Source organism: Acomys minous (assembly GCF_964271855.1).
Source record: "Acomys minous genome assembly, chromosome: 3".
Classification (NCBI taxonomy): Eukaryota; Metazoa; Chordata; class Mammalia; order Rodentia; family Muridae; genus Acomys; species Acomys minous.
Window position 1 is genome coordinate 78,801,360 of NC_140485.1, and position 27,321 is coordinate 78,828,680.

The 27,321-nt window shown below is 46.7% G+C and overlaps 1 protein-coding gene and 1 long non-coding RNA gene across 6 annotated transcripts in view; one reads left to right on the forward strand and one right to left on the reverse strand.

Annotated features, from left to right (window-relative positions):
• LOC311594194 overlaps nt 1-27,321 on the forward strand; it is a 522,815-nt gene that overhangs the window by 471,897 nt on the left and 23,597 nt on the right. The window lies entirely within an intron of this gene.
• PHF20 (PHD finger protein 20) overlaps nt 1-27,321 on the reverse strand; it is a 97,345-nt gene that overhangs the window by 44,148 nt on the left and 25,876 nt on the right. For 4 of the 5 annotated variants that reach the window (XM_084775664.1, XM_084775661.1, XM_084775662.1 and 1 more), the window contains exons 3-5: nt 17,063-17,234; nt 13,913-13,997; nt 4,782-4,861 (exon numbers count right to left, since the gene is read on the reverse strand). In XM_084775664.1, coding sequence (XP_084631790.1) covers nt 4,782-4,861; nt 13,913-13,997; nt 17,063-17,234 — 337 coding nt within the window. The remainder of the gene's footprint in view (nt 1-4,781; nt 4,862-13,912; nt 13,998-17,062; nt 17,235-27,321) is intronic. The other variant, XM_084775665.1, reaches the window with a different exon arrangement.

Here is a 27,321-nt window from a genome sequence, read left to right on the forward strand (position 1 = left end):
CCAGTCTCCCTTCTGTGATGAGGAGCCACGGGAGACTAGTTAAAGGGATGCCACCCAGTGGAACCCTTGCCTGGAGCCATGTTTCTAACACGAGCAGTCTAACCTTATCCACGGCTTTTCAGAGGCCCAGTGTAAGCTGATGCCCAGACTTATGTAGAAAACAAACTGGTAACTAGAGGCTTTGGAGAAAACGGTCCAGAACGCCCGAGCCAGGCCAGCAGCCAGCCTCCTCTCCTGGTGAGGTGTGTGCCTCTCCTGGTGAGGTGTGTGCACTCCAGCAGCCCACCCACCGGGCTCCTGCGATCTCGACTGTTTTCTCCATTGAAAAGCAGTACTGCTTCTAATTTGTTACTAAACCTTTAAAATTTATCCTCAAGTTTTGTGTCCTGGTGTGCCTGACTCCTAACAAAGCCAACTCTGAAAGCTACAATTTGTAAGACTACAGTTAAGTTTATGCACAAATCACTTCTCTAAGATCTTAAGAAAAGACAGGGATCTGTACGTTCACATACTCTAGGCATGTTCACACGGGATCCCCAGCACACACACTCTAGGCATGTTCACACGGGATCCCCAGCACACACACTCTAGGCATGTTCACACGGGATCCCCAGCACACACACTCTAGGCATGTTCACACAGGATCCCCAGCACACACACTCTAGGCATGTTCACACAGGATCCCCAGCACACACACTCTAGGCATGTTCACACAGGATCCCCAGCACACACACTCTAGGCATGTTCACACAGGATCCCCAGCACACACACTCTAGGCATGTTCACACAGGATCCCCAGCACACACACTCTAGGCATGTTCACACAGGATCCCCAGCACACACACTCTAGGCATGTTCACACAGGATCCCCAGCACACACACTCTAGGCATGTTCACACAGGATCCCCAGCACACACACTCTAGGCATGTTCACACAGGATCCCCAGCACACACACTCTAGGCATGTTCACACAGGATCCCCAGCACACACACTCTAGGCATGTTCACACAGGATCCCCAGCACAAACACTCTAGGCATGTTCACACAGGATCCCCAGCACACACATTCTAGGCATGTTCACACGGGATCCCCAGCACACACACTCTAGGCATGTTCACATGGATCCCCAGCACACACACTCTAGGCATGTTCACACAGGATCCCCAGCACACACACTCTAGGCATGTTCACATGGATCCCCAGCACACACACTCTAGGCATGTTCACACAGGATCCCCAGCACACACACTCTAGGCATGTTCACACAGGATCCCCAGCACACACACTCTAGGCATGTTCACACGGGATCCCCAGCACACACACTCTAGGCATGTTCACACGGGATCCCCAGCACACACACTCTAGGCATGTTCACACGGGATCCCCAGCACACACACTCTAGGCATGTTCACACAGGATCCCCAGCACACACACTCTAGGCATGTTCACACAGGATCCCCAGCACACACACTCTAGGCATGTTCACACAGGATCCCCAGCACACACACTCTAGGCATGTTCACACAGGATCCCCAGCACACACACTCTAGGCATGTTCACACAGGATCCCCAGCACACACACTCTAGGCATGTTCACACAGGATCCCCAGCACACACACTCTAGGCATGTTCACACAGGATCCCCAGCACACACACTCTAGGCATGTTCACATGGATCCCCAGCACACACACTCTAGGCATGTTCACACAGGATCCCCAGCACACACACTCTAGGCATGTTCACACAGGATCCCCAGCACACACACTCTAGGCATGTTCACACAGGATCCCCAGCACACACACTCTAGGCATGTTCACACAGGATCCCCAGCACACACACTCTAGGCATGTTCACACAGGATCCCCAGCACACACACTCTAGGCATGTTCACATGGATCCCCAGCACACACACTCTAGGCATGTTCACACGGGATCCCCAGCACACACACTCTAGGCATGTTCACATGGATCCCCAGCACACACACTCTAGGCATGTTCACACAGGATCCCCAGCACACACACTCTAGGCATGTTCACACAGGATCCCCAGCACACACACTCTAGGCATGTTCACACAGGATCCCCAGCACACACACTCTAGGCATGTTCACACAGGATCCCCAGCACACACACTCTAGGCATGTTCACACAGGATCCCCAGCACACACACTCTAGGCATGTTCACATGGATCCCCAGCACACACACTCTAGGCATGTTCACACAGGATCCCCAGCACACACACTCTAGGCATGTTCACACGGGATCCCCAGCACACACACTCTAGGCATGTTCACACAGGATCCCCAGCACACACACTCTAGGCATGTTCACACAGGATCCCCAGCACACACACTCTAGGCATGTTCACACAGGATCCCCAGCACACACACTCTAGGCATGTTCACATGGATCCCCAGCACACACACTCTAGGCATGTTCACATGGATCCCCAGCACACACACTCTAGGCATGTTCACACAGGATCCCCAGCACACACACTCTAGGCATGTTCACACAGGATCCCCAGCACACACACTCTAGGCATGTTCACATGGATCCCGAGCACACACATTCTAGGCACACTGACTTTTCCAGAAGCAGGAAAGGACTGCTTAAATGCTCAGCAGCCAGAGAACAATTTATCCCATAGGGAAAAATTATAAACAGTGAGACTTTTTTCTTAGTCGCAGTATTATTCTGAAAAGAGCCAGACACTGAGAAGAAGAACTAACAAAAGTTCGCAGTTGCACCCCCTTCTGGAAGGGGTGATGTCAGTTCAGGTCAAAAGACTTGAAAGTTCCTACTTCTGAGTTGAAATGAAATCCCAAAAATGGAGTTTGCTAATATAATACTCAGACTTCACAGCTGGGCAGAAATACCCTGTGGCCTTGGAAACCAGCCACCTAAGGGATGAGGACGTGCAGACTACAGAACACTGCAGAGCTACCAAAGCGCTACAGCCTCAGAGGACAAAGGAACTTTGGGGAATGTTACATTGTTAAGAGAAAAGAACAAACTATGGACAGTAACATGCACTTGACTCCAAATTTGGAAATAACACACATGCATGTAACAAAAAACCAGCAGTACTCAGGAAGGCAGTGGCAGGTGATCGCTGTGAGTTCGAGGCCAGCCTCATCTACAAAGTGAGGGCAGTGGGCAGGGACCAGCAGACAGATACAAACAAGCAGAAGCAATTTGTCTGAATGGGCCAGTTTTGTTCTCCTGCTTGTGAGTGCTTTCCAGATTTTCTAAAACAAGCAAACATTCTTTTTATAAACTCAAGACAATTAAATGTAACTCAAGTGTAAATTACCAAAACATTTAGAGTAAAACTTTGACCTATTCCAATGTTGTATGAAAAACTTGTAGTCATCTCAAGTCAAAAAGACCACAGCCTCTTGGCAGGTAGGGGGTGTGTGTCTTGGGGCTACAGGTCTGTCTTGGTTGCCTGCTGGGATTGGAGTAAAGGGAGACACTCAGAGGCAGGTGGGAACGGAGAAGGGAACCTCCCATCCCCCCACCTCCAGGCCATACTCAGTTTACTGGCTCACACCTCTATCCCAGCACTAAGGTGAAGGAGGAGATCACCATGAGCAGCTAGAGAACAGCCCAGGACAGAGAGACTCTGTCCCAAAACCCAATTTCATTTAAAAAGCTGAACTTCTGTCATCAGCTGCTCAGGAGCCTGGGGACCTATCTTACCAACTCCACGCAAGCTCATATTTCAGTTCTTTCACCTGCATCAACTCATTCCACAAAACTTAATAAAAATGCCACATTATGGCCAAAATAGCACAATCAAGTACAGGTGTGGCCATTAGATGCCCAAGAGGCAGGCAAAAAGAATGCAAGCATCAATCATCTTAGCAAGGCTTCGTATTTGCTCAGTGTTTTGCAGAGGAAAACCAGCAACGGCCTTCTGAGGCTCCGGAGTTTCCTTGAAAGTTCTCCTGGCTCAGTGCTTCCACAGAGTCCGGTGAAATCTGTGTCAAGTCGAAGCACTTGATCACAGGAGAAGACCCAACAGGCCACAGCATCCCTAGTTTTGTCCAGTGAGGGTGTGTCAGGACTAAAGCCTTTGGCCATCCTGCTGTAGTGGTAGCGTCAGTAACTATCAGAATTAAAGCAGCCTCAAAACACTAATACACAAACTTTGTTATGATTAAACCTGAGGAGGAAGGAGACTAAACAGGGGAGAACTCATGAAAAAAGTGTTTCTAGAAGGCCCAGAGCTCTGGGGCTGTATTTCCAGAAGCAGATCTTGGGCTTTATGCTCAGGCAAGGCAAATGGGTCATCACGACACTCGACTGCAAACTAGGCACGTCTAGCTGAAGTGGCTGCCAAGTGCACGGCGCGGGCAAGCTGTAAGCTACCACACTATGGCCCCAAGTCATGTCAAAAACACAGCTAGCCAAGGACAAGGTGCACTCTAGTCCTCAGGTGTCCAACAACTCCCTGTGCTGGGTGAGGAGCGAGAAGAAGGGAAGGGGACAGCAGCCGAGACACTTGGGGGAGAGACGAGGACAACAACAGAAATCAAACAATGGGGACTGTGCTCAGCACTGTGAAAGAAGAGAATCTGTTTTAAAATGAAAGAACAAAGAACACAAATATTTACAACTTCTGAAAACTTGTGTTATTACTTTCTAGTGAAACTATCTAATGAAGGAAATAAAGACGTGTCATCAGAAACACACATAATGTCTTTATTTGAGAAACAAAAGTACAATGTTAGCATAGTTCAGAACACAAAGCACAAAACCACATTTCTCACCTGATCTTTGGAAAAAGCTTTGACATGTATATGTTTGACAGTTTGAACTACTCCATCATAAAATTTCACAGTGTAAGTACCTAAAATTCAAGAAGATATCATGATTTTAACTTGCTGTTTCATGAAGGCAGCAACTTTTACAGAACACACACAAAGGATCTCCAAACACAATAAATGTAAACAGTTTAAGAGCCACACTGCAGGCAGGCTCAGCACAGCGGGAGAGCACCATTTAGCTTGTACAAGACCTTAAACTCAAGGCCTCGTACACACACACACAAGGCAAATTTAGCTCTCTACACTTATTGGTCAATTTTGGTTTGCTTTTTATCTATACAATTCAAATTTCACTTTAAATATTTTATGTTGTTTTATTAAAATAAGAATTATGTGCACTAAATTTGACCGCCTCAGCCAAAAAAAAGCAACAGAAAAAAAAAAATCGAGAAAAATGAACTTACTACTTCCTTAGTGAGTGAAATTTACACCTTATTCTTTAATCTTGATTTTCTGTCTTGAAGGACAGTAATCATCTTTTTTAGAGGTTGTGTGAACCTTAAAATCTGTGAAGCTATCTTGCCCAAAATCCTAAATGCTGCCAGGCAGTTGTTCAATAGGAATTCTGTGAAAAAATTAAAACTACAAACCCATATAATGTGTGTGTTCGTGGATCTCTTGATGCTGAAGATTGGCCTTGTACATGCTAATGCCATGCTCTACCACTGAGCTACACCCCAACCCCTCAAATCTTACCTTCCCAAAGGATAAGAGCATCCAACTATAAAAATCCTCATTAGCTGCATCAAAACCAAAGTTTTCTAATTTTTACATCTTATAACTGCTCCATGCCCTGCTTCCTCCCTGCTTTTCCTGGGGATTTAGAATAAGAATGACACTCACTCTTGCTCAGCGGCCTGCTAATAACAGATCATCAATGACTCCTACAGTTCAGGTGTCAGCACCCATTTCCCAACAAACAAAACCCCTAAGAGGAAGAGGAGGAAGAGGAAGAAGGTGAAAAAGAAGAAGAGAGTGAAGAAGGTGAAGAGGAAGAAGAGGGTGAAGAAGAAGAAGAGGGTGCGGAAGGTGGTGGTAGGGGAGTTAGGAGCTCCCTGTTACTTCTCCACTGTCCCCTAGGATATGGGGCCAAGCTAGACCCATTCTCCTCCCGGGCTAAACAATCTTCCGGCTTCAGCCTCCCACAAACCACCATGCTTGGTTCTTTCCTCTCTGCTGCTCACTCTCTTCCCACTCCACGTCTCCTGCAGTCCTAAGCGGGGCCTGGCCAACAGCTAGTCCCCTCACTAAGTCAAGTCCGAACACCTGCCTCGCTAGGACTCCAAGTTCAATGCAATCAGAGCTCAATGATTCCCACGCCTACCTCTCCATCCATCAAATCCCCACAAGCTCAGAGCGCCTCACTATTTACCCACCAGCACCTGCAACATTTCCAACTTGTCTTTTTTTTTTTTAAGTTAAAAAAAGTTTGGTTTTTTTTTTTTTGAGATTATATAGTTGAAAATAGCAGTTGTATGTTGCTGCTGGCTCTCACCAACTCGCAAGCTCTTTTGTTCTGTGTCTGAGACAGGGTCTCAGAACAGAACTTGACCTAGCCTGGTACACACTGTGTAGCAAGGGCTGGCTGGATCTCAGCTGTCCGCCTACTTAACCCTCCCAAGTGCTGCAGTTACCAGCACAGGCCACCACACCCATCTCCACTAGCAGAGGTTCTTTCCCACTTAGAATGCACCACGCAATGAGCCTCACATGCCAGCTCACACGACCAACCCCATAACAGTTCAGTAAAAGCTTCCTGGCTTCCCAGCTGCTGGCAGCTTCCCCTGTACTAGCCTTCTGAATCCTCTTTTGCCACCAGAAGAAGCTCACGCTGGGAGCTCCTGGCTCGTGAGTCAATGACCAGCTCTTCAAGACCAGAGAGCACGTCTCAACTTCTTCACACACTGCACACCGCACACCGCAGCCCAGCGCTCAGCTGCCAAACTAGCAAGATCAGCAACTCGAGAAGTCTGCTTACCAGCCCAGCCCACCTCGGAATGGGAAGCTTGGGGGGTGGGGGGCACGTGTGGGTTTCAGCAAGCCCCCCAGGTGGTTCTGATGAGTGCTGGGATTACAAGCGTGCACCACTATGCCCGGCTTGGAGATATTTTCAAGTTCTAAAAGTAAATGAATGGACCACCAGCTTCAGCTGTTGAGGGATTCTTTTTGAAGTTAACTCTTCCTGATGGTAAAAGCCTTCCAGGAGAGGTCCCCAAACTCCACATTAAATTTAAGACAGAACTTAGAGCTAGGAATGATACCTCATGCCTGCAAACACAGCATTCAGTAGGCTGTCAAGTCCAGCCAGGGATCCCGTGTAAGAGTCTGTCTCAAAGCTGGGTGTGGTGGCGCATGCCTTTAATCCCAGCACTCGGGAGGCAGAGGCAGGCGGATCTCTGTAAGTTCGAGGCCAGCCTGGTCTACAAAGTGAGTCCAGGACAGCTAAGGCTACACAGAGAAACCCTGTCTCAAAAACAAACAAACAAACAAACAAACAAAAAACAAAGAATATGTCTCAAAAACAGACAAACAACAAAAGGGCTAGAATTAGAACCCACAGCTGCCTGCTGACTTCCGACCAGTTCTTTTCCTGTTGCCCATTGCTCAAGCCCCGATGCCTAAGCAAACCACAAAGCCAGAACACCAGCTAGCCACTATGAAATGAGCCAAACTCTGGCTAAAGGTTTGGAGGCCCCACTGCTAAGTAGCAATATCCCGCTCCTGACCCTCTTGACACCCAAAGGACTAATAAGCCATTCCTCTTGAACCGTCCTCCGGTGCTCACGCTAATACAGCCTATCGAACAGATCTGAGGGAAGAAGACATGGCCGTGGCTTAGGCCCACTTCTGCAGGAAGGCCCAAGTCGACGTTTCAAGAGTCTATGTATAATGTAGAAGATCATCTCCCCCGTGGCTGGAGAGTGGTTAAGAAGAAGCACCGCTCTCCTGGAAAGTGTGAGTTAGGTTCCCAGCATTGCATCCGGTGGCTCACAGCTGCCTGCAACTCCATGTCCAGGGACTCTGACACCCTTTTTCCAGCAGTCAGAATGCATAAGGGGCGTGAGAAGCCAATAGCAGCTGCTCCACTAGCTTTTCTCCTCTGAGGCCTATACAGGCAGAACTCAGGCCAACCAAAGCTAGCTCAATAGTGAGATTCAGTCGAAACTAAAACAAAAACACCAGGTTTGGTGGCCCATAAACTCAGGAGGTGGGACACTGGAAAACAACCACCACCAAAGTCCACAGAAGAGCCTTAGCTCCTGAGCACAGGCATGCCTGTGACAGCAGGGTGCTCCTCTCCAAACCTTGTCTTCAGAGCTATTTTACACACAGCCTTGCTTTCTGCCACCGAACATTTCCCAAACCATCCAAGCAGAACTGTATACCCAGCCTTCTCTACTCTTTAAGACTGTCTCACTAAGTTGCCCAGTGTAAGAAACAGTTATGTCTATTTTCAGTAGGAGGCATGCTGAGCTGAGAGCTCACTGGTTATAGATAAGCAGGAGGTGCCAGGCTCTCCCTGTCTCAGAATTTAGAGTTGGGAAGTTACAGGTTTGATGCTACATGATTGAGCCCAAGATCAGAAAATGGGGCAGTGTCAAGCCCCAAATCATTCAATAACAAGGCCATGTACCTAAACCAGTAAGATGGACAATTGGGAAGGGGACAAGTAAGTCCTGGACTAGAAGACTGGAATTTCTAGCATTCAGGGACGCTGAAAAGCGCTGTCTTGCAGGAGTCGGCACCAGTCATTTTTGCCCTTCCTCTATGCTAGCGTCCCTTTCTGTGGGATTGTGTGTTAAAAGATTGCTTTGTTTTCGCTAGTCTTGTGAATTTATTATCTTTCTTCCAGTCTGGCCATGAACCCATGCTGTAGCCCAGGCCGGCTTTGAACTATGATCCTCCCGCCCTCGCTTCTTGCGTAGCTGGGACTGCAGGCCTGTACCACCAAGCCTCGCTTCTCTCTCAGACTTCTAAGTGCTCAAATGAGTCCTGAGCAAGAACAGCAAATGGCCCATAACCACTTCACAGGGCAACTACCAGGACCTTTCCCCCAATCAGGGCTCCCAAGAGACTACTAAGTATTAAAAGGCCAAACCACCTACCCACCAGGCAGAGCCAACCCACAGAACACAATAGCATGTAGCCAAGGACAGTAACAATAAAATAAACACCTACCTAAGACATCATGAGATCATTATTATTTTTTAAACTCTAGGGTGAGCTATGGAGATGCCTAAGTCACAAGACTGGGCGAAGCCAGGCATGGTGGCACACATCTTAATTGCAGCCTTTAGGAGGCAGAGGCAGATGGATCTCTGTGAGTTCAAGGCCAGCATCATCTACAAAGGAAGTTCCAGGCCAGACAGAGCTTCGTAATGACCTCATATCTTAAAAAGAAAAAACAAAGCCAGACATGGTGGCGCACGCCTTTAATCCCAGCTCTCGGGAGGCAGAGGCAGGAGGATCACTGTGAGTTGGAGGCCAGCCTAGTCTATAAAGTGAGTCCAGGACAGCCAAGGCTACACAAAGAAACTCTGTCTCGAAAAACAAAACAAAACAAAGCAAAAAAGCGAGGCAATTACTTAGCACAGATCCTGTCACAGAGATCTAGTTTTCACCCGGCAAGCCACCTGAGCAGAGCACCATCACCTCTTCTGCAGATGACACATTGGCCACGCAGCCAGCTCTGGCACATGTGGACCAAAGTCTTCCTTTTACTTCTGTCTGGGCAAAGCTGCTCACGAGGCACCACCCTGCCCATACTCCAATGAATAAAGAAAAACAAAAAAAGAACTGCTTCGGCAGAGGCCTGAGAAACTAGTTCCATAGCATATCCTGTTATAAACACAAGCTCTAGGCACTGGCCCAAAATAGACTCAACTGGGGGAAAGGGGAGCACATGGCCTAGAAATACGTGTTTAATTAGGAAGAAGACTTGCTTAGTGCAATCACCTTCAACCCCAGCCAGCACTTAGAAAGCAGCAACACAAGGACTGCTGCAAGTTCAAAGCCAGCCTGGTCTACACAGCAAATCCCAGGCCAGTCTCAGCAACATAAGATCAAGAGGAAGGAACCGATCTTGGTACAAACGCTAACCACTTGCAGGTTCCTCAGGGCATCAGTGGTGCTCCGCTGGGGCACAGAGCCCTGACCGTCTTATGGCTCTGATTCTCCAAATAATTTTGGAGTTGCTCCAATGAATATGGATATGGAAGTACAGGCTAGTAATGCAACTCCTAGTCTGAGGTAGAAGAAGCCCTTCAGCCCAAACATTCAAGGCCAGCCTCAGCAACCTAGCCAGACTCTATCTCAGGGGAGCAAATGTTTGAAAGATGAGTCAAAGAGCTCCAGACAGGAGCCAAGGTCAACTCGGCAAAGATGCAGTCACACAAACAAAAAGACCTGAGTGCAGAATTCTGTCTTTTCCTCCTACATAAGCTGGGTTGGGGACTTAATATGCCTACCAACTTTGCAGTAATATGACCCTCCACTGCCCAATAAATAAATAAATAAAAATTTAAAAAGCTAGGCATGGTGGCTGTACCTGTAATCTCAGTACTTGGGAAACTAATACAGGAGGATTTCTATGCACTCAAGGTCAGCCTTGGCTGCTCAGTGAAAATAGTCTAGCCAGGAGTGTGGGATGAGATTCTAATTTCAAACACACAACAGGCCGGGCTGTGGTGGCGCACACCTTTAGTCCCAGCCCTCTGGACGCAGAAGCAAGTGGATCGTTGTGGGTTCAAAGCTAGCCTGTCTACATAATGAGTTTTAGGACAGCCAGGGCTACATAGAGAAACCCTGTTTCAAAAATAAAAACTAAACAAAACAACAACAAAAACCGGAACAAAACTAAACTCAGGTGGGTGAAAGGACTTTATGATCCCAGCACTTGGGAAGTATGAGGCCCAGGGCATCCTCAACCGCACAGTAAGTGCAAAGCCAGCCGGGTTACAGGAATCCACCTCAAACAAACAAAAAGCTCTTGTTTAGGGCTCCCCGTGGCAGTGGCTGCTACTCCCCCACTCTCCACAGCCTGCTCAGCCAATGCTCAGCATCAGGAAGTTAAACAGAGGAATGCACAAACTGTCCTTCACTGGGTTCCTCTTCCTCCTAGCCGGGGAGACCAGACAGGAAATCACAGGGCACGCTGCCAGCACAGTGCCTCCTCTTCACAGAGCCCATGTGACACTGAGAAAACCAACTGAGTCAGGTGGAGAAATCCAGATGAGGAAGGAAAAGAAAGTAAGGGCTTGGAATATAGCTCAGTGGTAGAGCCCTATCCTGGCATGCACAAAGCCTTGGCTTTATTTAATTCCCAGTACCAAAACAGACCAACAAACAAACAGAAAGTGGAACAAGGGGAGAGAAGGGCGGGGGCAAGAGGGCAGAGCAGCAACCAAGCCCACAGTCCTAGAATGTTTTGGGGTGTTTTTGTTTGTTTGTTTGTTTGTTTGTTTGTTTGTTTTTCAAGACAGTGTTTGTCTGTGTAGCCTTGGCTGTCCTGGACTAGCTTTGTAGACCAAGCTGGCCTCAAGCTCACAGCGTCTACCTGCTGGGACTAAAGGCGTGCGCCCCCATGCCAGGTGCACAAGTCCTAGAATGAAGCAACATGAAGTAGGAAGCCCGCCTTACTCTGCCAGCCTCAAGATAGGCCCACCCAAGAACTAGCAGACAGGGTGACACAGCTCAGAGGAAAAGAAATCACCATCCTCACTTCCAAGCTAGGCACAGAGCTGAGCTCCCACAAAGGCCAACTCTCCCAGCATGCCTCACTAACCTCCCACTTCAGGATTTAGCCCACTCCAAAGCCTCTCACCCTCTTCCAACCAATCAGCCTCAGAAAGCAGCAGGCAGTTAAGTCCCCCTCAAGGCTCTTCATTAGTAAATGAGGCAGGTGGAGATCAGTCAGAGCCACTGAACCAACCAGGGTGGCCAACGCCCACAGCAGAAGCCAGGGCCTCAAGACTCTCCCTCCTATAATACAGCCCATGAGAAAGCAACGGAAACATTTTGCATTTTTAATTTGCAATGCTTTAATTACCCCAGTTATTTTGTTATTACCGTTTGACTTGATTTGTTGTGTTGTGCTTTGTTCCTGAGACAGAGTCTCACTGTGTGGCCCAGGCTGTGGCCTCTAACCCAATATGTAGTCCAAAGATGACTGCAAATCTGGGATCCTTGAGTTCTAGTCTAGCCTCCTAAGTGTTGAATTAAAGGCATGTGCCAGCATGCCCAACTGCAGCTGCCCCAGCTTAAAACTGCTAATTAGCTACAGCTTATAATATAGCCAATGATGTTTATTCCTTAAATAATTACTTCAAAAAAAAATTCACATCTAGGCCCTTCTCGTCATTTCCAGGATTTGCCTGCACTGTCCTCCGGCCCACTGTCCACTGGCTTCAATCTGCCTCGCTAGGTCTTTTGGTTGTTTTCATGACGTCAAGCTCAGGGCTCTGCAGATACTAGATATAAGCTAAGTTCCTAACACTTCTGCAACCGCTGTGAAGCCGTGCCTCCACTTTTTTCTAAGAGACCACTTGCCTCCCCACAAAGCTCCTAAAATCCTCTTCCTCCATCTGCCCCCCCAGCCATGCATCTGATCGCCTTCCCTCTCTCCTCCAGACTCTGCTGTTATTTAAGAAATGACTCATGCAACTCCGCCAATATTTCATCCCAGCTGAAGGACTGATGTTCCTCCAAGGAGCCCCTCCAGGGAGTCTCACTGGAGGGAAGGGCATGACTTGATCAGCGCTAACCACCCTACAGCTTTTCAGGCCATTTATGAACCTAAAGAACTCTCAGCTACAAAAGCCGGTAAGTGAAGAAAGACATCTTGAAAACAAGAATCTGGAGAGGCAGAATGCATACTCACCTAATTATGTCTATTTCTAAAAGGGCTCAGGGGTTTAATATGTGAGCTTTCCCTGCAAACAAGCTATCTGTTAATACAACACAACATATGTGAAAAGCACTAATGAGATGCTTTTTGAACACAGGCTTATATATAACAATTTAAGAAAAGATGAAACCACCCAAATAGACTTCTTATGAACTGGAAAATCAGTCCTTGTGTAGATAGCTCAAAAGATGGAGCCTCACTTTTCCCAACACTTGGCAGAGTGCTTAATAGACAGCTAAATAAGTTCGTGGAATGAAAAGCCGGTGTGGGCCAGGCAAGGTATACATATGCATGACTTTAATGCCAGCACAGGAGGCAGAGCCAGTGGGGCTCTCTATGAGTTCTAGGCCAGCCAGGGTTCATAGCGAGATTCTGTCTCAAAACAACAACAAAAAAGACCAATGGCAGTTGTTGTTGGCTTTCTGCTTTGTTTTGCTTTGTCCTTTCTTTGCTGTGCAGTGCTTTGGATTGGTCCAGGGCCCCAGGCGTGCTAGGCCAGTGCTCTTATCACTGAGCTATATCCTCAGACCCTCAATCTGACACAATGGGACTCTGGCTGCCCAAAACATCCTCCAGAGATCCGGGCTACGGTCCAGACATCCAGCAAGAGTATGCTGAGGAAAGAGTCCCTTCTGACCTTGTGGACCACTCGCTTGCACTCTTTTTGGATCACACTCTGCTGTCTGCTACATATTCAAAATTGCTAGGTAACCACACTTAGGATCTGTATCCCAGCGTCTCAATTTCTACCCTAAATCACCTTTATCCATAAAGCATATTTTCAAATGTTTGTTAATTTTTTTTAATTCATAAGCAAATTTAATTTGTTCAAAATAAAATAAACAACTGTATTTATTTCACCAAAATACCAGGACAGAAACAACCCACAGACTTGTCAACAGAATCCACTGTAATTGGCTGGGGAAATAATGACTGAAATTTAGTAGCAAAGAATTAATCTCCTTTCTTTTTTCTGGGGATTGAACCTATAGCAAACGCCTCATTTGTATCCAGCTTTCTTTCCATTTATAATCTCTCCATAGTGCCAGACATATTAGCTGGAAAAAATATTAGCAGGCAATAAATACTGATACACTAACTACCAAGGACTCATACTGTACAATTCCCCTACAGCAAAAAGTGAAAGCAACTGCAACTGCAACCTTACCATCCTTGTTCACAGCAGTGACTTTGGCTGGATAGAACCGACAGTCAGACCAGCAAGCAAGCACTTGCTCGTTTATTTGAAATTCCTATTAAAAAAAAAAAAGTAAATGTCCAGTTACCAACTGAATTTCATAGAGTGCACATTACAGCACAATTCATAAAAGCGGCTAGGATGAATATGAGGGTAGGGAGGGCCGCTACAGCGCTGGGAATCGGCAATCCTAGCACGCAGGACACTAAGACAGGAAGGACAAGGGTTTGAGTCGGTCTTGGCCACACAAAAAGATTCTTTCTCAAAAATGAACAACGGGCTGCCAAGATGGCTCAGTGGCTAAGGGCAAGTGCTGCTGGGCCTGACAACCTGAGTTGTGTCCCTGGGTACACATACCAGAACAAGGGACAACCCTCCAAGGTTTCTTCTGATGTCTAAAATCCATGCTGTGACGTAAGTGCACACAATACATACACATAAATAAAAAAACAAACAAACAAGTAAATAATAAAATAATAACAAATTAAGGGGGAAAATGGGTCAGGCAAGACAGCTCAGCAGGTCAAGGCATTAACCACCCCCCAAACCCAACAAGCTAATTTCAATCCTCAGGACCCACATGGTGGAAAGAACCCAACTCCTGAAAGTTTTTCCTGCACATGTGCATCATACCTACAAAAACAAACATCATTTTAAATTTAAAAATAATACAACGTGGGGATGGAGGGATGGCTCAGTAGTTGTGAGTACTTGATGCTCTTGCAGAGGACTGGGATTTGGGTCCAGCATCCACACGGAGGCTCCACACTGCCTTAATTTGTTTCCAGGGGATACAGCACTCTCTTTTGGCCTCTTCAGGCACAAAGCACACACACAAAACATATATGCAGGCAAACACACACACACACACACACACACACACACACATTTATACACACATAAAATAAATAAAAGCACACCAATGAGAGTGGATTGGAATGGGCTATTGAGATACAAGGTGATACTGATCTTCAGCACAGGAAGCCAAAATACAACGAGGCTGGGCTGGAGAGATGGCCCAGGGTTAAGAGCACTTGCATTTCGTGCAGAGGACCTGAATTTGGTGCCCAGCACCCACATGGTGGCTCAGGACCATCTATAACTGTAGTTCCAGGATATATAACGCCCTCTTCTGACCTCCACAAGTACCAAATACACGCACGCAGGCGAAACACCCATACACATAGAATAAAATATATAAATAAATCTTTAGAAAGTAGCTGGGCATGACTACCCACAACTTTAATCCCAGCACTTGGTAAATAGGAGCAGGAGGATCTCTGTGAGTTCAAGGTTAGCTTGCTCTACATAACGAGGTCCAGGACAGTCAGGACTACATAGTGAGACCCTGTCTCTCTCAAACAAACAAACAAATAAGAAGGTTAGGACACACGAGTCCTTAAGCCACGAGGTCTGGGCAGGCACCAACTAGCACTGAGACAACTTGCCCTCTCTGACATTCATAATGAAAGGGACCTAAGTGTCCAGGGCCACCTGAGAACACACCTAGCGCAGGAGCTGGAAGGAACGAGGCCACTCCAGCTCAGGGATGCAGCACTCATGACATTTCACAGCACCCACACTACTGCTGGTCCCTGACCATGGGAGGCACTCATGCACCTTCCATATTGCATGCTGTTTTCTCTGCACAGTTGGCACTCATAAGTTCTACAGAACGAACACAGAATGATCAAATGGAACAATACTGAGCAACCCTAAATCGGAAGGGGAAAAACAAAACAAAACAAAAAGGCCAGCCAGAGTTCAAGTTCCTCAGTGAGGGTTAAAGGGAAACTAGAATGCAGGCTGAGTCAGAACCCAAAAAGTAAGGGCTACCACAGACGACTCGACGTCTGCTTTAAACAAAAGCAAAGGTTTGTGCGCCATTTTGAAGGCAATTAAAGCTCCAAGTACAATGATGCAATTTAGAAAAGGGAAAACAGTCTAATCAAGTCAAATTCTCCACTGGCTCATAAGACTTTGTGTAAAGCCGGATGTGGTGGTGCACACCTTTAATCCCAGTAGAGAGGCAGAGGCAAGTGGATCCCTGTGAGTTCAAGGCCAGCCTGGTCTACAAAGCAATCCAGGACTGCCAGGGCTCTTGTTACACAGAGATATACTGTCTCCAAAAACAAAAGACTTTGTGGGCTGGAGAGATGGGTCAGAGGTTAAGAGCACTGGCTGTTCTTCCAAAGGTCTTGAGCTCAATTCCCAGCAACCACACAGTGCTATAATAAGATCTGGTGCCCTCTTATGGCATGCAGGTACACATATGGGCAGAATACTGTATAAATATTAAATAAATCTTAACAAAAAAAAAAAAGACTGTGTAAAACAAGCAAAGGATCCACCGCTTAATAAATGAACATTAGTACAGCAAATGATTGTCAAGGCTCCCTTATCTAGTATACAATATTCTAGACACAGTAGGTCCAGATTTCAATCATTCAACAACTCAACAATTTGGTGGGGTGGTATTTTTGCTTATTGTTGGCTTTAAGATGGGTCTCATTATGTAGCTCTGTTGACCTGGAACCTCTTGTGCAAACCAGCTTGGTTTCCTGCCTCTGCCTCTCAAGTACTGAGATAACAGTTCCACTGTTCTGGTTTGGTTATTCAGTTTTTGACCTCTTGATCCTCCTCTTCCTCCACATCCTCAGAGTTGGGATTAGAGCCATGTATCCATCATTTCTGGCATGGGGGGGTTGGGGGCGGGTGAGATTGTAGCCCAGGCTGGCTTCAAACTCAAAGCAATTGATAAACCTTGGCCATCCAAGAAGTAGAATGAGCCACCACACCTAGCTTTTTATAAAAATATTTCCTGAAGACCTACCATATACCCAGTAGTATTTTGAAGACTAGGAAAACAGTGGTCCTAAAAGAGAGACAAGATCCTATTCATATGGATGGAACCCTAATAGGTTACTTTATGAACTACTATTATCAATTGCACCAAACACGTGAAAACTGGACTCTTAGGGAGCCCTGGTCCAGAGAGACCTCAGGGTCATCACTACAGGCCAAGGCAAGGATTGCCCACTGACAATCCAAGGCTAGACAGGAACTGCCAGCAGCTGACCAGGCTCGTTCACTACAGAACTCCACTGATTGACTACTCACAGAAGATCCATCTTCCTCATGTAAGCCCTCTTTCCTCAGCTGTATCTTCTCTAAAGGGCGCAGGTAAGGACTGTCCCAGCAAAACCACTCATCATAACGATGGTTCCAACGCTTGAAATGGATGAGAACTTTCCCTTCTTCGTAGTCAATGTCTTCAATGTGAGCCGGGTACCTGAGTCACAAAAAGGGAGATTACTTTAATGTCTACTCAGAATGTCTAGGCCTCTTCCCACAGAGCATAACACCAAAGTATTTAAGACCTACCACTTTGTTGTTGCTGTTGTTTAATTTTCTTATTTGTTTTTAAAGATTTATTTATTTGTATGAGTGTTTTGCCTGCAATATGTTTGTGGACCACTTATGTGCCTCTTGCAGTCCACAGAGGCCCAGGGGAGTGGGTTCCTCTGAAACTGGAGTTACAGATGGTTCTGAGCCACCATGTGGGTTCTAAGGAATCAGGCACAGGTCCTCTAGAAAAGCAGCCAGTGATCTGAACTGATGAGCCATCTCTCCATCAGCAGCCAGGCATGGGGTTGCTGGCCTGTAATGCCAGCACTCAGAGGTTAAGGCAGAGGAACTGCTGCAAATCTGAGGCCAGGCCAACCTGGGCTGCATAAACACTGTCTCAAAAGAGAAACAAAAGCAAAAACCTAACACTTGGTGATGCTGTGTAACTGGTCAAATAAATTACAGAAGATAATGGACTTGGCTCCGCGTCTCTCGGGCATGGTTGATGCACACTTGCAATTACAGACCTGACAGGCTCAAGCAGGAGGAAGTGCTACGGATCCCAGGTAACCTGAACTAGAGAGCCTGTCTCAAAAATAAATAAACAAACAACTAAGTAATAAAAGTCTTGATCTGGAGCAATAATGACATCCTAGCTGCCAAGCTCCAATGATAGCCCCTCAAACTGGCACTCCAAAGACAGCACTCTTGAATCTCCCAACTTGAATCCTTTACTGTTTTCTAAGTGCCTGGTTCCCTGTGATAAAACTTTTTTATGGCTGAAACACTCAGATGTTAAGCATAGTGGCATACTCCTGTAATCCTAGCACTCATGAGGCAGAAGATTAAGAAGTGTAGGCCAGCCTGGAACTATATAGTCAAATACCGATCCCCCGTACCCACCAAAAAAAGAGCTGGTATTATAGCATATGCCTGTAATTCCAGCACTGGAGAAGCTGAGCAGGAGGACCATTGCAAGTTCAAGGCCAGTATGGGCTGCAAAGCAAGACTTGGTCTGGAGAGACACCTCAGCAGGTAAAGGTGCCCGCCACCAAGAAGCCTAATGCCTGAGTTCAATCCCTGAGACCGACATATGAAAGGCGAGCCAACTCCTGCAAATTATTCTCTGACCTCCACATGTATACCATTCTGTGCATGCACACACAAACATAAATAACTGTTTAATACGCCTTACAGCAGGTCCTGTCTCAGAACAAAACAAAGCCAGTATGGCAGTGTGATTCTGGGCAGAGAGGGTACGGATATGGTCAAGGGCTCTCTCAACCACACAGCAAGGTGGAAACCAGCCTGGACTAGATGAGACTCTCATAGGAGCTGAGAGTAAAAAGCTCAAGCTACTCTTGTGAAAGACCCAACTTTAGTTCCCAGTATGAAAACTGAGTGGCTCAGAACTGCTAGGAACTCCAGCTCCAAGAGACCCAATACCTTCTGGATGCTGAGGGCACCAACACTTGTTCACAAGGGCACAGAGCCACACAGACACAGGCACAGACGCGCGCGCGCGCGCGCGCGCACACACACACACACACACACACTATTAAGTAATTAAATGAATTAATTTGTTCTTGTCTTATGTGTATGGCTATTTTGCTGCATGTGTGTCTGCCTGTGTGCAGCACATGCTACGTGGTGTCAACGGACACCAGAAAAGGATACTAGGTCCCCTGGAACTGAAGTTATAGCTGTGAACCGCCATAGAGACGCTGGGAATTGAACCCAGGCCCTCTGGAAGAACAGCCAGTCTCAACTACTGGGCCATCTCTCCAACCACAAGTAAAATGTTTTGTTTTTGCTTTTTAGACAGAGGTCACCATGTAAAGCTGGCTGGCCTAGAGCGTGCTATGCAGACCTCATGGCTTCAGACCCACACAGGAGTGTTGTTGTTCTTGTATGACTGCCAGGCTGGCCTCCAACTTGTGCTTTGTCTTCCAAGTGTTGGAATTAAAGGAAATGTGTACTGTGTTAGTTAGGGTAGTCTACCATTTGTAGACCTAAAGAAAACTCCGTGGGTGGCTCTACAGTGGCCGAGGGACACAGTTCCTGAAAGTGGTCTGTCTTCTTTATGTCTCTACAGTGACAGAACTGGGGCTACAGAAGCAGCTCAGCAGATAAGAGCACTTTGCGCCCTTGCAGAAGACCATACAGTGGCTCACAACTGCCTGCACCTCCAGTTCCAGAGGACCCAGTGCCCTCTTCTGACCTTGCAGACTCCTGCATGGGCTTGATGCACATCAACTCAGGTACACACATACCCATAAAGCATAAATATTTTTGTTTATTTTTTAGATACAGGGTTTCTCTGTGTGTAACCTTAGCTGTCCCGGAACTCTCTTTGTACCAGGCCAGCCTCGAACTCACAGAAATCCACCTGTTTCCACCTCCCAAGTACTAGGATTAAAGGTATGGGCCACCTTTGCTTGTTTGTTTTGTTTTTCCTTAACAGGGTTTCTCTATGTAGCCTTGGCTGCCCTGGACTCTTTCTAGACCAGGCTGGCCTCAAACTCACAGCAATCCACTTGCCTCTGCATCCTTGAGGGCTGGGATTAAAGGTGTGCTCTGCTAATAAATATTTTTAAAATAAAAATTTAAAAAATAAGTGACCAAATGTATGTCCAAGTAGAAGATCAAAGTTGCTGCCTGCCTGCCTTGGGGACTGCTTAGCTTTCTCAGGCTCTATTTATTGCCTTTAATGCAGCCAGTCAATTACAGGCCCCAAGGAGAGTCTACACATGTGCTCTGGCCCCTGGCCTTGAGGCAAACTAGACTCATGAACTGACTAAGCTTTCAGACTATTAGGTGGAACTACAGGAGGTTAGCAATAGCAACTGCTTTCACCAAATAATGTCAATGACTCAGTCTGCACATCTCAATAACTACAAGACAGGCTAGAGGGGATGGGCAGAAGTTAACATTTACAGCAGGAAAAGGAAGACAGAAGACTCCTTTGTAAATCAACACTGTAGCTAGAACTCACATTTCTTTGTTTTTTCTTTTGTTTTATGTTTAGTGTCATATGTAAGGGTGTTTTGCCTGCATGTACATCTGTGTACCACATACATGCGTGCGGTGCCCTTGGATGTCAGGGAAAAGTTGGATCCTCTAGAACTAGAGTTAAAGACTGTTCTGAGCCATCAATGGGTGCTGGGAATCAAATCTGGGTGCTCCGGAAGAGCAGTGCTCTCAGCAGCTCCGCCTAGACTGGAACTCGCAGTAAGCCTGTGTCCACAGGTAGGAACCCCACAAGCAGCGACACTTCCAACAACAGAAGACTCTGTAATGAGAGGAGGAGCCAGAGAAGCAAAGGCAGGGTAGGGGGCAGAGGAAGAGAAGAACTCAGGACACCTCTGTAGAAGAGGGGGTGCTTGGCCTCAACTCTGGAAGATGGCAGGAGTTTTCCATGTGCCATGAGGGCCTCAGAAACTGGGCACTGTGGCACACATCTGTGAACTCTGCACTCAGGAAGCAGCAGTAGCTAAATCGGGTTCAAGCTTATCTTTAGGCACAGAGTGATTCTAATGTTAGCCTGAGCTACAGACTTTATCTCAGGAAAGAAATAATTTAAAAAGCAGACAGAGCAGGGCTGAGGAATGTCTCAGGGAGCGAATACGGTCTGGTTAATCAGAGCACAGAGGGAAGAAGGCAACAAGGAAATTTAGGAAACAGTAACTCTGCCTGAACCTCACCAACAGTCAGCTAAGCCCTGTTCGGTGCTTCCCAAACAGTCCTGAGCCGGCAAGATGGTGGCCAGCAGGCAAAGGCACCCGCAGTCAAGCCTGACAACCTCAGCTGGATCACATGGTGGAAGGGGAGAATGGGTTTCAACAAGCTGTCCTCTGACCTCCATGCACTCACAAATATTGTTTTAAAAAAGCAGTCCCCGGCCAGGCAGTGGTGGTGCAGGCCTTTAATCCCAGCACTTGGGAGGCAAAGGCAGGCGGATCGCTGTGAGTTCAAGGCCAGCCTGGTCTACAGAGTGAGTCCAAGATAGCTAAGGCTACACAGAGAAACTCTGTCTAAAAAACAAAAAACAAAACAAAAACAAAAACAAACAAACAAAAAAACCAAAAACAAAACAGCAGTCCCTGGCCCAGGGGATGGTGGTCTACATGGTCTCTAAGGATCCTCGTCTACAAGGTCTCCAGGGATGCTGGTCTACAAGGTTTCCAGGGAAGCTAGCTGGCTTACAAGGTCTCCAGGGATGCTGGCTTACAAGGTTTCCAAGGGATCCACTATTATTTCTGAAATCTGGACCATTTTTTATCAGAACTTTCTAACTTGGTCCCATAAATGGGACAAAAAAAGACTAACAACCTGACACAGTGGCTCACATCTGTAATCCTAGCTCTCAAGAAACTGAAGCAGGAAACTGCCACAGCATACCTCAGCCTGGGCTATAAAATTTAAAAGGGAAAAGAGAGAGGAAAATGGGGTTAATGAGAGAGGGAAGGAGAGAGAAAACGAGAAAGAAAAGGAAGAACAGAAAAACAAGGACATAAAAAGGTTTAGGTGCCAGATCACCATGATGTAATCAAGAACTACCAAAAAAGTTGTTTGCAATTAACCTGCATGTGTAATTTCTTCCCAGCAGTCCTCCCAATGACTTCAAAATGTCTCAATCCTGGCCATCAAAATCCCGTTTTTAACCTTCACCTTCACCTGAAACTGGCAAACATGCACAGCAGAGCAGATGCGCCTTAAAGAACACCAAGGGTGAAGCAGCCACAGGCGTTGTTAGTTAACCCACGTCCAGGATGATGGGATCCTCAGCAGCAGAAACCAGGCTTAGTAAGAGTCCACAATCTCACAGCTTAATCCCTCCACTTAGGACCAAAGCAGAAAAATCATCTAACAACTCTACTACCGTTCCCAGGAGGATCCCCAGCCCCCAAAGTTCTTTTTCCTTTCCACTGGTCCTTAAGTTGTCTCCCCACATGTACAACTATTATGTGTGTGTGTGAGTGTGTGTCTGTGTGTGTGTGTGTTTGTGAGAGAGAGAGAGAGAATGAGAGCATATGCAAGCTTTCTTCAGAGAGAGAGACAGAGAGACAGAGACGGGGAACATACAAGCTTTCTTCAGTGGACTTTCAATGAGAACGCTCTGAAGCAGACCCTACTTCCTGAGGCTGCAGAGGCAGGAAGGGAACTGAATTCAAAGTCAGGCAGAACAGAACAGGGCTCTGGCCAGCACTCAGCCCAGGGGGCCGTTCATCCACAGCAGTTTTCATTCTGACCTTGAGTCAGTGTTCAGAACAGACTGTGAATCATCAAGACCATAAACAGACACAAAGAGCACAGGCGCCCTCTGAACATGCCAACACCTTCACTGCCTCGGATCTCACACCAGAGGAAACAGGGCCTTTGAAAAAGGTCCACACAAGCCAGGTGTGGTGACTCACACCCTTAATCCCAGGACTCAGGAGGCAGAGGCAGGTGGATCGCTGTGAGATCGAGGCCAGCCTAGTCTTCAAAGTCAGTCCAAGACAGCCAAGGCTACACAGAGAGACTCTGTCTCTAAAAACAAAACCAAAACAAAACAACAACAACAACAACAAACAAACAAATCTTAAAAAAAAAAAGAAAAAGGTCCACACAGGTGCCTTCACATGGTGGCTCTGAATAGCCTCTGCTTGTACATGGCAAAAAGAACACTGCAAGACTTCCAAAGCTGGGTCATACGAAAGTTCCTGTTGGTGCTGGCTGGATGCTCAGCAGTTAAGTGCACTGGATGATGCTTCTCTCAGAGGACCTAGGTTCAATTCTCAGCACCCACTTGGCAGCTCACATCCTGTAACACCAGTTCCAGGGGATCTGATGGCCTCTGTGGGCCCCAGGTACACACATGACATGGTGCACAAACATATATGCAGGCAAAACAGCCATACATACAAAATAAATAAAAGGTTCTCCATGGTTTGTTGTATGTTGATTTATAGCTGACATAATTTCTATCTCACCAGCTAGGTGCCTTATATTGCCTAATCTAAACATATTTTTCACCATAAAATAAGTTAATATTATATAACTACATGGTTAAAACAGTAACTCTGGGCTGGTGAAACGGCTTGGTCAGTAAAGGCATTTGCTGCCGAACCTGATAACCTGAGTTAACCCCTAAAATCTAAATATTGGAAGGAAAAGAATCACTTTGTGGGGGGCAGGATTCAGGAGGGGGTCTTGTGTAGGCCCAGCTGGCCTAGAACTGATGAGGCTGGCCTCCTGCCTCTCTCCATTGAGCACTGAGACTACAGGCATAGGGCACCACCCCCAGCAGGTTATGTGTGTTGTAATATACACAATACAGCTGCTTTTGCCTATATGCTCTTGGGTTCCCATCACAAGAAGAGAGGGCACAAATAGGTGCTACACTGTGAAAAAGATTATTCCTAGGGAAAGGCCTATATGGTGGAGAATCAAGGTGTTCCCTCAGGAACTCACACCCAAGTGCCACCTACATGAACAAACCACTTTAAACTGCAAGCCTGAGCCGGAACAGCTGGAACCTCCCTCGGAGGCTGCTCCTGAATTCTGGCCCACAGAAACTTGGAGGATAATAAATGGTTAGCCTTGTTTCAAACCTCAAACCACTAAACTCTAAGAAAACTTGTTACAATGTAATTAAGAACTAACAAAGTAGCATTTGCAGGATTCTGGTGGTTTTCTAGAAGTGGAGACTGTACGTTAGAGGCTCCAGACCTGGTTTCCAGTTGGAGAAACACTTCTGAAAGCTACTGAATAAACCAGCATATGTAGGCTCATCCAGGAAAGGCTGACTCTACAGGCATGTCCCAAGAGTACAAGCAGCCAGGTCTAATTCAGGAATACAATACTGACTTGTTTATACCCTGACACCCTAGAAAGGATGACTAGTTGCCCAGGCTTGCCCTTCAGAGGAGCCATACAACGGTAAGCCTCCTGCTCATATTAAAACAACTGGCAAGCGTGGGCAGGGATCCAGTGCCACCTACTCCCTGACCCCCAGCCATTCCCCAGCTACAGATGCAGGCAAAACAGCAAGGTAGAGAGGAAAGGAAAGAACCTAAAAGAGGAATGCTCGCCCCAGGGCTAGGGGTGTAGCCCAGCCGGCAACATCTTGGGCACCATCCCCAGTCCTGCTAAGACAAAAACAAACAAAAACAAAAAACAAAAAACCAAAACTATTGGGACCCACTCCAACTGGAAAACAGGAACTTTATGGACTATTAATAACTCATGTGTAAACTGAGTGTGGTGGTTCATGCATATAATGCTGGCACTAGTGAGACTGAGACAAAAAGACTTCCCAGATTTTGAGGCTAGCCTAGATTTCACAGAGCAAGTGAAATGCTATCTGAAAAACAAAGAAGTAAGGGCTGTCAAGATGACTCTGACTTAGCAGGTAGGTGCTGACAGCAGAGCTCCATCCCTGCAATCAGCATGGTAGAGGGAGGAAAATGGCACCTGCAAGTTGTCCTCTAGAAACACACAAACTAATTTTTTAAATATAACAACACCACCACATCTGGGTGTGGTGGTGAATTCCTTTAGTCCAAGAACTTGAGAGGTATAACTCAAGGCCAGCCTCATCTATAGACTGAGTCCCAGGACAACCAAGGGACTCTGTGCATGGCTTGCTCCATGATTTATAAAGGACACTGCAATAAAGAATGCCATAGAGCTTTCCACAGCCCCCCAAGGACTAAGGAGCCATTACCATCACTACATTCATTTTACATGTGAGGAAAAAAATAACTGAGTGAGCCAGGTGTGGTGGCACATGCCTTTAATCCCAGCACTTGGGAGGCAGAGGCAGGTGGATCGCTGTGAGTTCAAGCCCAGCCTGGTCTACAAAGTGAGTCCAAGACAGCCATGGCTACACAGAGAAACGCTGTCTCAAAAAACCAAAACAAAAAACAAACAAACAAAAACCCCTCAGTGACTAACAAGAGGTATAACCAAGGTCAGCATCTCACTCCTATAACTCCAAACCATTGGAAGGGACCTCTGCTCCACTCTGAGCTCACACATATAAACCCTAGTAGTGACACATCCATAGACAGTCTGTCCTTTTAGCTCTCCATAGAGAGCCTCTCTCATAGCTATCTACTAGTCTGTCTAGTGGCTAGCCCAGGATTTGCCTTTATTTTTTGCCCTGGATTGAGGCTACTTCCAGACTGTTCCTTATATAAATAGTCTTTTTGCAAATATACAGCAACTTGTGCTTCAGGAGCCAGAGTGTGCCTCTGTTCCTGGCTCAGAGCACACAGCAGAAGCCAGGCACTTGTATGCATAAAATCAACACTCCAAGCCATCAGCAACCTTTGCTGGAGAGGATGGGGATGAAAGATATATTTAGCAAAAAGAAAGAGCCAGCTACTAAACTGTAGGGAAATTCTACTGGTTTTGCGGGCCAGCCTTCCTTACTCCTTTGCACCTCCACTAATCACCATCTGGTCGTTTCTACTCAGGAAGCATCTTAGTCTTGAATGTATCTTTCCTCTCTGTCCCAGTCCACTCAGCAGCCATGCTCAGGACAGTAAGCAAGCCCTGAGCCCCTCCCTGCAGGGCTACAGCTAGCACGCCCCAGTAATCACTGAGTCTGAACAGACAGTATCAGTTTCCTGCTCCTGCCAGAGCTCCACTATTTGATCAGAATGTGGTGGTCACAATTGCAATGTCAATACTTAAGAGGCTGAGACAGAAGGAGCAAAGTGAGTTCAAGATAAGCACGGGCTACAGAGAAAGACCCTGACTTAAATTAACAACAATAAGAACAACAACAAAACGTGTGTGTGTGTGTGTGTGTGTGTGTGTGTGTGTGTGTGTGTATGCTTCCTCTTTGTCCAATGCCTTCCATCTGAAAAATGATATGAAACTTCATACCAAAAACATTTTGTCAGGCTAGGAGAAGACTCAATCAATAAATGCTTGCCATGCCAACAGTGACTTGAGTTCACAAAGAAGCCAAGTATAGCAGCACAGATCTGTAATCCCAGCTCTGGGAAGGCAGAAGCTTGTAAATCTCTCTGAGTTCAAGGCCAGCCTGGTCTACATAACTAGACCCAGGCCAGCTGGGGTTCCACAGTCAAAGCTTGCCTCAAAACAACAACCAAAAGACCTCAGATCTTTGTTTCTGACTCAGAGAAATGGATGATTCTGGGACTAGAGCAGAAAATATACAAGATGAGCCTGTGATGACCTTCAGGGGCAGAAATAAGCAACTCTTAACCACACCAACACATACATACACAAAAAGTGATGCATGTCAAAGGGGTACAGAAGCCAACTGAAAGCTGCCAGGAAACAATGTGAACAAGAAAACAAGGTAATGCTGGATTACAACACAAAGTGTACAATAAAAACCTCAGTCCATACTGATAGAACGAAATATAAGGAGGCTGAGCACAGTGACACACACCTATAAGCCCAGCACCTGGGAGGCTGAAGCAGGGAGACAGTTCAAGGTAAACCTGGCACTGAGTGAGACCCTCAATCAATCAAGCAAACAAACAAATATTTCTGTAAGTGCTCATCTCTCAAAGAAGTGAACCAGGACAGAAAAGCTGGCTATGGTGGTGCGCGCCTTTAACCCCAGCACTCATGAGGCAGAGGCAGGTGGATCTCTGTGAGTTCTAGGCCAGCCTGGTCTACAGAGTGAGTTCTCAAAAAGAAAAGAAAAGAAAAGGAAAGGAAAGGAAAGGAAAGGAAAGGAAAGAAAAGAAAAGAAAAGAAAAGAAAAGAAAAGGGTTCAGATGTTGAAAGTACTTGCCCTAAAGCCTGATGACCTGAGTTTAACTCCTGGAACTGAAATAAAAGAGGAAGGAAAGTGTGGAGAGCCACAGATAGCAGCGCCCCCTGCTGCTTCCCCGGCGCAATGCGCCCCCTTTGCGCATGCGCAGTGTGCCCCTTATGTGCATGCGCAGTGAGCAAGCCCCTTATGTGCATGCCTGAAGGCATAGCGTGAGGTGGCGTGATCCGAACGCACCAACCAAGAGCGACAACATGGCAGTCTCTGATAGGACCAGGCACACTAT